Source organism: Rhinoderma darwinii, unplaced genomic scaffold, assembly GCF_050947455.1.
Source record: "Rhinoderma darwinii isolate aRhiDar2 unplaced genomic scaffold, aRhiDar2.hap1 Scaffold_4293, whole genome shotgun sequence".
In the NCBI taxonomy this organism is placed as follows: domain Eukaryota; kingdom Metazoa; phylum Chordata; class Amphibia; order Anura; family Rhinodermatidae; genus Rhinoderma; species Rhinoderma darwinii.
In genome coordinates this window covers 37,702-49,748 of record NW_027463813.1, presented here as the reverse complement: position 1 = coordinate 49,748, position 12,047 = coordinate 37,702, and the positions used below count along the sequence as shown (strand labels likewise).

Sequence of the window (12,047 nt, the reverse complement as noted above, 5' to 3'; positions counted from 1 at the left end):
TGATAAGAGAAGGGGGAGGTGAAGAACAGCTGCTGGTGAGATAAGAAATGTAATCTTGTTCTTGAAATGAATGGACACAACATTAAATGCTGATATAGATATTTTGTATGACTTTGTGTCATTTTGTAGATTGAATCAGGAAAAGTGATAAATGTAATAATGTATAAGCAGTCCTTCACAGCCAAACCACCAGACACCTCTGTCTTATATGATGAGACCCTTGATCCTGGCATACATTCTGCACAGAGTGCAGAATTGCTTGCCCTGATCAAGGCATGAAAACTGGCAGAGGGAAAAAGAGGAGGGCGGCTCCAAGCCGCAGATTGGGCAAAAGGTATTCTGGAGAACAAAGGGAAGTTGGAAGGTAGAAAGTTGATGGAAAGTGCTTTAGAGGGATTTGCAGAAGAGGAAGTTAGGAATAAGAAATGTATTGTATGTATTAGAAAACAGGACCAGCCGACGCCCGGTAATGGCGTCCGTACCTCATGTTGAGTGTGTCCTCATTGTTGGTGGGAAACCCCCTGCGCACTGTTTCCAATGGGAGAGGCTGCCCCCCCCCTGCCCCTGATGTGGCCACGCCCAGCCCATCCAAATCAGTATGAAATAATCACCTTGTTAATTTTGTCATTTGTAGTGTCTTTTCTATTTACAGAAGTTCCAGTCTAGTTCACTGATGAAACAACACGTCATCATAATATAGAGATGGTGGCCGACAGATTGTACGGTTAAACATTAACGTAGATAATTCCTATACAATGGTGTGATGAATGATTGCAGATACGTATGTTGTTTTGCCGGCATTGAAAGTGTTAAGTTGTGAGAAGTTGTGAGAAGCTGTGAGTGTGTGACCCCCCTCCCTCCCCCCTAAAGTGTGCTGTGTTTGGGAGGAGGAGGAGGGGGGCTGACTGGGTGCAGTCTCCAGGGCTGATGAGACAAAGGGATCTCAATATGCACTGCTGAGATATATATATGTCAGTAATGTCTACAAACTGAAATAAATTTCTTCTCTTTTGCGCAAGCGCTGTTGGTTATAAAAGTTACGATATTTATGTGTTATGATGTGATCAGATTTCATGTGTTTTGATAATTCAGACGTATTAAACTACAGATACTGTGAGACACGGGGGGGTTTTGAAAATGTATGTGACCCCACCGTTATACTGTTTATTGGTTTGCAGTAATTAATGTGATCAGAGATAATATTTTCTGTTTTATTGAATAACTAACTACAATTGTTTTGTTTTTGATTTCACACATGAGTTATGTCATTGTAAAGATCAAATGTTTGTCAGGAAAAAGTCATTTTTGTTTCAGGCTGTTGTACATTACAGGAGGTTAAATTAGTGTTATGTTGAGATGTAGTTGTGAACTCTGCTACATCACTCTCGCAGAGTCTACAAAGGGGGGAAGGGTGAAGGAACTGATCAGGTACAATTGTGGTTTATGTGTAAGAGACCATCCCCCTCCAGCAAAGTTACACAGGAGGCGATGTGACGTCACTCACACGAGTCTTTATGGATTTAGATGAGGGAGAAGGCAAAACAAAACTTGTCTGGACATTGTTAATTTGATGAAAAGTTTTTGGGAATGTTTTATTTTTATTTGTTTTTGTATTAATCAAGTATTTGCAGAACCTGATAGAAGTGAGATTCTCAAAGTATTTTGGATTATCAGCTGAATGAGGAGGAGTTGTGTTTGGTAGCGGCTTGTGACACCAATCCATGGAGTACCTCTACGCAAGCATATACTTTGTACTGGACTGAACAAAATGGACATGACACTGCGGTTCTCACACAAAGTCATGGACCACAGCAGAGCCCGATAGCATGTTATTCAGCTAGACTAGACCCTGTGGCCCGAGGTTCCCCATCATGTGTGAGAGCTATCATTGCTGTAAATTCAATGTTAAACAAGGCCTCAGATTTGGTCCTGGCATTTCCACCACATGATATTACTGCTATTCTAACTCAAGTACAACCTAAGCATTTGTCCACTGCAAGACATTTGAGATTAACCTGTGCTCTTCTTCTTCCTGAGCAGGTTACTTTACACCGCTGTACTACATTGAACCCAGCTGCCTTACTGCCTTTGGAGCAAGGGGGAGAAGACGTAGGTAAAGTATGGTCACAATTTTTGTCTGAAACTGATGAACATGATTGTATGGCCCTTATGGCCCAGGAAACAGTGGGCTTTGCACATGTGAAAGATACCCCACTCCAAAACCCAGACCCAATACTCTTTGTGGATGGTTCAAGGTATTGTGTAGAAGGATCTTTTCTTGCAGGATATGCAGTAACCACCGAAGATGTAGTCCTAGAAGCAGCCTCCTTACCAGCGTCCCGCTCAGCACAAGAAGCGGAGCTTAAGGCCCTGGCAGCAGCATGCCAACATGCAGAAGGAAAGACAGCAAATATATACACTGACTCTCGATATGCTTTTGGGATTGCACACGATTATGGCCCCATATGGAAGGCTAGACAGTTTTTGACCTCTGCAGGTACACCTGTAAAGAATGCAGACTTTGTAAAATACTTGATGGAGACCCTGATGTTACCCACAGAAGTAGCAGTAGTAAACATTAAAAGCTCACACTAAGGTGAGTTCACCAGAGACAAAAGGAAATGCCCTGGCAGACGAAGCGGCAAAGCAAGCAGCACAGAAGCTACCCGTGTTAGCAGCCGTATGTCAGATAAAAGATCCAGAGGAAACAAGACCAGCTGTAAGCCCGGAACTACGGCAAAAACTTCAAGGACAAGCAACAGAAGAAGAAAAAGACAAGTGGACGGCCCAAGGAGCAACGCTACGAAAAGATGGCCTCTGGCAGTGCCAGAATAAACTGTGCCTGCCTAAGACAATGTTCCCAATGATGGCCCAGATAACACATGGAGCGACTCACCAATCAAAAACGGCAATGATGGACTTGGTAAACAAGGTGTGGTATGCCCCAGGGTTTAGTGTGATGGCCAGCAGTTTTACACAAGGATGCATGATCTGTGCAACACATAATATTGGAAGAACTGTAAAAGTACCACAGAAGCACACACCCAGACCTATATATCCGTTCCAGAGACTACAGATAGACTATATTCAACTACCCAAAGTCGGTACCTATGAGTATGTGCTTGTTTGTATTGATCTCTTTTCAGGATGGCCAGAAGCTTTTCCAGTAACCAAAGCTACAGCCGTAGCCCCAGCAAAGAAACTGATCAACGAGGTGGTGTGCAGATATGGAGTTCCAGAGATGATCGAGAGCGACAGAGGAACTCATTTTACGGGTGAAATCATGAACTATGTGTTGTCAGCTCTAGGCATAAGTCAAGCCCTACATACACCATACCATCCACAAAGTAGTGGGAAGGTTGAGAGACTAAATGGGACTCTCAAATTGAAAATCCAAAAAGCAATGGTAGAAACCGGGAAACCATGGACCGAGTGTCTACCATTAGCCTTGTTCTCAGTAAGATACACGCCCACAAAAAGAACAGGTCTCAGCCCATATGAGATCTTATTTGGGTCGGCTCCCAGATTAGGATGTTATTTTCCACAGGTGCTCCAAATGCAGTATGGTAGACTAACAGATTATGTATAAACGCTGAACAAACAATTGACCAAGGTGTATGCACAAGTCTTTGCTTCCATTCCAGGTCCTGATTCAGTTGACGTATAAGCTAGAACCAGGAGATTGGGTCATTGTCAAAAGACACGTGAGAAAGAGCCTTGAGCCAAGGTTTGATGGTCCTTTTCAAGTTTTGCTCGTTACAAGCACCTCAGTGAAGCTCGAAGGAAAGGCAAGCTGGATTCACGCCAGTCATTGTAAAAAGGTTCTTCAGCCAGAAGAATGAAGATCTTTGCGGTTGTTGCGGCGGTTGTTGCGTGTGCTCTTATACAAAAAGGCAGAACTGCTACTCCTGTACACGTAATCAGTACAGAATCACTGGAACAGTTCAGGACAGGGTGGGCGAATGCCACAGTGGATAGAAAGCAGGGTAACTACACCTGTAAGGCCAATGCCCCGTGTTATACTACAAATGTGACTACAACCGAAGGGACTTGGAGAAAAGGACCACATGGAGGGACTGTGTACCTTCACATAGACAAAACAGCCAACATTAGCATACAAGAAGAGACGGCTGTTGTTTTGTTGTTATGAACCAGATGTACAGTATCTATAGAAATATACAACCAGTAAAAATAGAAACGAAATGATAAATAAGACTTATGAAAGATGCAACAAGGAGAGGCTCAACTCTATGATTGTAATAAAAGAAACTGATGGGATGATATTATGTATGAATAATAGCCAAATAAGAAATAGAAGATATTTTGTATTCTTGATAACAATTTTAAGAGATAGTTTTAAGCCACATATAAGAGTCATGTTAGGCAATGGACAGACATTCTGCCCATAGGAGAGAGAAATGATACGTGGTTATTGTTCCAGCCTGAGTATACTGAGTGTACACCTAGATGGTGCGCAGGAAGACTAATAGCATTTCATGTGAAAAATCCTACTCTATTATGCAAATTTATTGTTATGCCAATGGTAATGATTGATCCGGTGACATTATTAGGACAATATTGTATCCTGGAAATGAAAGGAACACACATAGATTCTCAAAATAAGACGAGGAATATAGATTTGTGCCAATTAACAGAGCAAGGATATGTATGTAATCAGCAGTCAGGGATATATGAACCCTGTCTAATGCAGCAGCAGGATAATGTATGCGCACTCACTATAATCCCAGAAGATAACCTACAGGTTTATATTGAAGTAGGTCCACAGCATGTATGTCTAATAACTAACAACAAGCAGACCCTTAGCCAGTTTAATCTCATAGGACCATTTTCAGGATGTCTATACAATGTGACGCATTTGACTTGGGGGAACCAAACTATAGTGTTCCTGCCTACTTTAGAAGAAATAATGTCCACTGTATGGGTACCTGAACCTTTGCCCTATGGAAATTTTAGTTTGCCACTGGAAGAGTTAAAACAAGTGTTACAAAAGTCTAAAGACGTAAAGAAATTGATAGCAGCCCATAATGTAACTCTAAGTAAAGTGAAAATATTGGCTACAATAGCAGCTAGGGAAGTAATAAATTTATCGTCAGCAATAAAAGATGCCAGTGCCCATCATTGGTATGACATATTTACAGGATTTTCACCCACTGCCACTAAGATACTGCATGTGCTTTTCCAACCATTGATTTGTTTAATGATATTATTTGTATTGCTTACATGTTTTAATTGTTATGTATTTTGCAAAATAAGGGAAGCATTCAATCAGAGGCCTATACATTATGATGAAAGAGTGTTGTGAGATTACCCCACCTACATACCTGTGTGAATCAAGTGAAGAAATGGATCGAAGCCTTGCTATCAGGAGATAGAAGTAGCATTGGAATTTAGGTGTTGGTAAAATCACAAAAGGAGGGATTGTTATGGAATAAATATATGTATAATGTATCTGGGACCTCAATGAGTGCAATGCTGAAGAGAAGAACATGTATTAGAATATATGTTGGGTATTATTGAAAGGTAATGGAATAGATTTGCAGACATTCTGTAGATAGTAGAAATTGGGGCCCGTACAAGGACTTACCAGACACAAAGGAGTCTGTTTATATGATGTTTGAGTTCTGTGCATACAGCCAAGATAGATAAGGACCAGACACCAGATTAACAACTAGATGTAAGAGATAAGAACTATGTACATAGAGACATAAATCACAAGGGAAGAAACCACAAGAATGTAAATGATTAATGTGTGTCTGCACGTAGTTATGTGATATTTGTACTATATAAACTCTGTGTCTCTGCAAATAAAGTCAGAAGTATTTTTGCCTTGAGAAACGTCTCAGTGTGTCTTTGCTTCTCCGAGCTCGCACCCCCCCCCCACCTGATTTGAACCTGCATGGAGATCAAGGCGTAACGTGACCTCATTGCGATCACACTATCTACTGTGTATGTATGTACTGTGTATGTACTATGTATGTGTGTATGTATGTACTGTGTATGTACTGTGTATGTATGTATGTATGTATGTACTGTGTATGTATGTACTGTTTATGTATATACTGTGTATGTGTGTGTGTATGTATGTATGTACTATGTATGTATGTATGTATGTATGTACTGTGTATGTATGTACGGTGCATGTATATACTGTGTATGTATGTACTGTGTGTGTATGTATGTACTGTGTATGTATGTACTGTGTATGTGTGTATGTATGTACTGTGTATGTACTTGTGTATGTATCTGCTGTGTATGTATGTACTGTGTATGTATGTACTGTGTATGTATGTATGTATGTATGTATGTACTTACTGTGTATGTATATACTGTGTGTGTATGTATATATGTATGTACTGTGTATGTATGTATATGTGTATGTATGTATGTACTGTGTATGTATGTAATGTGTATGTATGTACTGTGTATGTATGTACTATGTATGTAAATATGTATGTAATGTGTATGTATGTACTGTGTATGTATGTACTATGTATGTAAATATGTATGTACTGTGTATGTAATGTGTATGTATATATGTATGTATGTACTGTGTATGTATATACTGTGTATGTATGTACTATGTATGTATGTATTTACTGTGTGTGTGTGTGTGTGTGTGTGTGTGTATGTATGTATGTATGTACTGTGTATGTATGTACTGTGTATGTATGTACTGTGTATGTATGTATGTATGTATGTACTGTGTATGTGTGTATGTATGTACTGTGTATGTGTGTATGTATGTACTGTGTATGTATGTACTGTGTATGTATGTATCTATCTACTGTGTATGTATGTACTGTGTATGTACTATGTATGTATGTATGTACTGTGTATGTATGTACTGTGTGTGTATGTATGTATGTACTGTGTATGTATGTACTGTTTATGTATATACTGTGTATGTGTGTATGTATGTATGTACTGTGTATGTATGTATGTACTGTGTGTGTATGTATGTACGATGCATGTATATACTGTGTATGTATGTACTGTGTATGTGTGTATGTATGTATGTACTGTGTATGTACTTGAATATGTATGTACTGTGTATGTATCTGCTGTGTATGTATGTACTGTGTATGTATGTACTGTGTATGTATGTACTGTGTATGTATGTATGTATGTATTGTGTATGTAAGTACTGTGTATGTGTGTATGTATGTACTGTGTATGTATATACTGTGTGTGTATGTATGTATGTGTGTATGTATGTATGTATGTACTGTGTATGTATGTATGTACTGTCTATGTATGTACTGTGTATATACAGTATGTATGTATGTACTGTGTATGTATGTACTGTGTATGTATATATGTATGTACTGTGTATGTATGTACTGTGTATGTATGTATATATGTATGTACTGTGTATGTATGTATATATGTATGTATGTACTGTGTATGTATGTACTGTGTATGTAAATATGTATGTACTGTGTATGTATGTACTGTGTATGTAATGTGTATGTATGTATGTATGTATGTACTGTGTATGTATGTACTGTGTATGTATGTACTGTGTATGTATATACTGTGTGTGTATGTGTGTGTGTGTATGTATGTATGTACTGTGTATGTGTGTATGTATGTACTGTGCATGTATATACTGTGTATGTATGTACTGTGTGTGTATGTATGTACTGTGTATGTAATGTGTATGTATATATGTATGTATGTACGGTGTATGTATATACTGTGTATGTGTGTGTGTGTGTGTATGTATGTATGTACTGTGTGTATGTATGTACTGTGCATGTATATACTGTGTATGTATGTATGTATGTATGTATGTATCTATCTATCCATCTATCTATCTATCTATCTATGTATGTATGTACTGTGTATGTATGTACTGTGTGTGTGTGTGTGTGTGTGTGTGTGTGTGTGTGTGTGTATGTATGTACTGTGTATGTATGTATGTACTGTGTGTGTGTGTGTGTGTGTGTGTGTGTGTGTGTGTATCTACTGTGTATGTATGTACTGTGTATGTATGTACTGTGTATGTATGTATGTATATATGTATGTACTGTGTATGTATGTACTGTGTATGTATGTATGTATATACGTATGTACTGTGTGTGTATGTATGTATATATGTATGTACTGTGTGTGTATGTATGTAATGTGTATGTATGTACTGTGTATGTGTGTATGTATGTATATATGTATGTACTGTGTGTGTATGTATGTACTGTGTATGTATGTACTGTGTATGTATATACTGTGTATGTGTGTATCTACTGTGTATGTATGTACTGTGTATGTATGTACTGTGTGTATGTATGTATGTACTGTGTATGTATGTACTGTGTATATATGTATGTACTGTGTATGTATGTACTGTGTATGCATGTATATATGTATGTACATGTATGTACTGTGTATGCATGTATATATGTATGTACTGTGCATGTATGTACTGTGTATGTATGTACTGTGTATGTATGTATATATGTATGTACTGTGTATGTATGTATATATGTATGCACTGTGTATGTATGTACTATGTATGTATGTACTGTGTGTGTATGTAATGTGTATGTAAATATGTATGTACTGTGTATGTATGTATGTATGTATGTACTGTGTGTGTATGTAATGTGTATGTATGTATGTATGTATGTGTGTACTGTGTATGTCCGTCTGGCAGAAATATGTATAATGACCATACAGTGCCACACACCGTCCAGGTACATCGTGCATACAGTAATATGGTGCCCAGATGGTGTCTGATACATAGTGTATGCTTTATTTAGATAATGCCACATAGTGCTGAGACAGTGGCACGCAGAACCCAGAAAATGACAAATTCTTCATGAGTGTTACTTGATTATCTTATATAAAGTTTTTTTATGATCTTCTCTCCTGCCACGGCCACAGGTCACCTCTCTGCTCCTTCCTCTCAATCCCTCTGCAGCCGGTCATAATGTGGATCACCAACTTCATCAGAGCTTGTCCTCCCATGGACGAGGCAATGGCTGGTTTTCCTCCTATCTATCTAGCTGCTAATTTACTATTCTTTTGTAAGTCGTACCTCGCAATCCTCTACCAGTCGGGGTGTCTCGTGGCTCCGCACTGGACCTGTTTCTGTTCTCAATCTACACGTCTCCCCTTGGCAAGTTGATCAATGATTGACCGACTACTTTTCTCACCTCTGCGTTGCTGACTCAGACCGCCACATCTCTTCTCCGCACCTCTCTCCTGGCTCATACAGAGAATATCACACTTTCTCCCTGCTGATTCCTCCATGATTTCCCCCAATCTTAAATGTAATGTGGAGACCCCTAGGAAGTAATGGGTGACAGACAGGAGTGCGATGCGTCTGTAGTGTGCGGGCTGCGTAGAGGGCTGCTCAGGACCCCAGGGCCACACATGTTCCTTATTATAGAGCCTTATGTTTTATGGAGATGGGATTTACATTCTGTCAGTGTATATGAAGAGCCCGTGCAGTCAACTCCACATGACATGACAATGTGCAAACCATATGGAAATGTTCAGCCTTCTATGCCTGTATATTTCACCTGGGACTCTCACCTGCGTGTGGATTTGGGCAGGTGACTGAGGAGGAGCTGAACTTGTCTCCGGTGCAGGAGCTGACACTTGTTTTGCAGTCACAGCGGTGATGATGTCCTGGAGGAGGGACGGTATTTTATCTCTGTCATCAGTCTCATCAGGAATCTCCCCAGTTGTATCTTCAGTTTCATTATTTATTTTCTCTTTTTTCACTTGAAGAATTCTCTCAGATGATTCCACAGCTCGAATACACTAAAGACACAAGAGAAGCAATGTAAAAGTAGGGAGCCGCACTCACTGCCACGGCCGCCGTCACGGACCGCGACCTCCACTTACCTGCCTCCCGCAGATCTTCCTATTCCTGCCGGCGTCTCCCTCCCCGGAGACGCTGGCACATGCGTCCACTCTGTCCCGTAGTGATCACTAGAGGACGAGCACTGGTTCCCAGCCTTAAAGGGCCAGCGCGCGCATATGTAAATGATTAATTCATTATTCCCAAGGGCCCTGCCCTTCTGATCGTTGTTAGTTAATCCCATGTTAGTCTTGCACAAGTTTTCTTAGTGTTGTCCCGTTCCAGTGTTCCCGTGCCCTGTATCCTGTATCCTGTGCTGTGTTATTGTTCCTGAGCCTGTTTAGTGATTGGAGTCGTGTCCGGCTACACCCGTTGTAATACGCAACATCTGGCGCAACCTGCTGCACCTACTACGGTACCATCCATGCCAGAGCCCCTGCCACAATCTGGACTATTTCAGGTACCCTTGTGCTACAAACTTGCATAGACTTTTGCATAGACTGTAACTCGGCCAGCTGCTTCTCCGTAACGGCGGAGCGGCCTAGTGGGTCCAAATACCCCTAGATCTTGACCCTCACTATCCCTCAAATGTCCCATAATCAGCGACATAAACACTGACCTATACCTTCTGAACCATGATCACCAACACATGACCACTGACCCGTAACTACCGACACATAATCACTGACCCGTAATCACCGACCCGTAACCACCGACACATAATCACTGACCCGTAACCACCGACACATAATCACTGACCCGTAACCACCGACACATAATCACTGACCCGTAACCACCGACACATAATCACTGACCCGTAACCACCGACACATAATCACTGACCCGTAATCACCGACCCGTAACCACCGACACATAATCACTGACCCGTAACTACCGACACATAATCACTGACCCGTAACTACCGACACATAATCACTGACCCGTAACTACCGACACATAATCACTGACCCGTAACCACCGACACATAATCACTGACCCGTAACTACCGACACATAATCACTGACCCGTAACCACCGACACATAATCACTGACCCGTAACTACCGACACATAATCACTGACCCGTAACCACCGACACATAATCACTGACCCGTAACTACCGACACATAATCACTGACCCGTAACTACCGACACATAATCACTGACCCGTAACCACCAACACATAATCACTGACCCGTAACTACCGACACATAATCACTGACCCGTAACCACCGACCCGTAACCACCAACACATAACCACTGACCCGTAACTACCGACACATAATCACTGACCCGTAATCACCGACCCGTAACCACCGACACATAATCACTGACCCGTAATCACCGACCCGTAACCACCGACACATAATCACTGACCCGTAACCACCGACCCGTAATCACCGACACATAATCACTGACCCGTAACCACCGACCCGTAATCACCGACACATAATCACTGACCCGTAACCACCGACCTGTAATCACCGACACATAATCACTGACCCGTAACCACCGACCCGTAATCACCGACACATAATCACTGACCCGTAACCACCGACACATAATCACTGACCAATAATCACCGACACATAATCACTGACCCGTAACCACCGACACATAATCACTGACCAATAATCACCGACACATAATCACTGACCTGTAACCACCAACACATAATCACTGACCTGTAATCACCAACACATTATCACATAATCACTGACCTGTAATCACCAACACATAATCACTGACCCGTAACCACCAACACATAATCACTGACCTGTAATCACCAACACATAATCACTGACCCGTAACCACCAACACATAATCACTGACCAATAATCACCAACACTTAATCACTAACCCGTAATCACCGACACATAATCACCGACCCGTAACCACCAACACATAATCACTGACCCGTAACCACCAACACATAATCACTGACCCGTAATCACCGACACATAATCACTGACCCATAACCACCGACCCGTAATCACGACACATAATCACTGACCCGTAACCACCGACCCGTAATCACCGACACATAATCACTGACCCGTAACCACCGACCTGTAATCACCGACACATAATCACTGACCCGTAACCACCGACCCGTAATCACCGACACATAATCACTGACCCGTAACCACCGACACATAATCACTGACCAATAATCACCGACACATAACCACTGACCTGTAACCACCAACACATAATCAC

General features: G+C 41.2%; 1 protein-coding gene across 1 annotated transcript in view; it reads right to left on the bottom strand.

Moving 5' to 3' along the window:
- LOC142711562 (uncharacterized) overlaps positions 1 to 12,047 on the bottom strand; it is a gene marked incomplete at both ends in the record, with an annotated part of 65,184 nt that overhangs the window by 30,366 nt on the left and 22,771 nt on the right. The window contains one exon of the mRNA XM_075848587.1: positions 9,559 to 9,789. Coding sequence (XP_075704702.1) covers positions 9,559 to 9,789 — 231 coding nt within the window. The remainder of the gene's footprint in view (positions 1 to 9,558; positions 9,790 to 12,047) is intronic.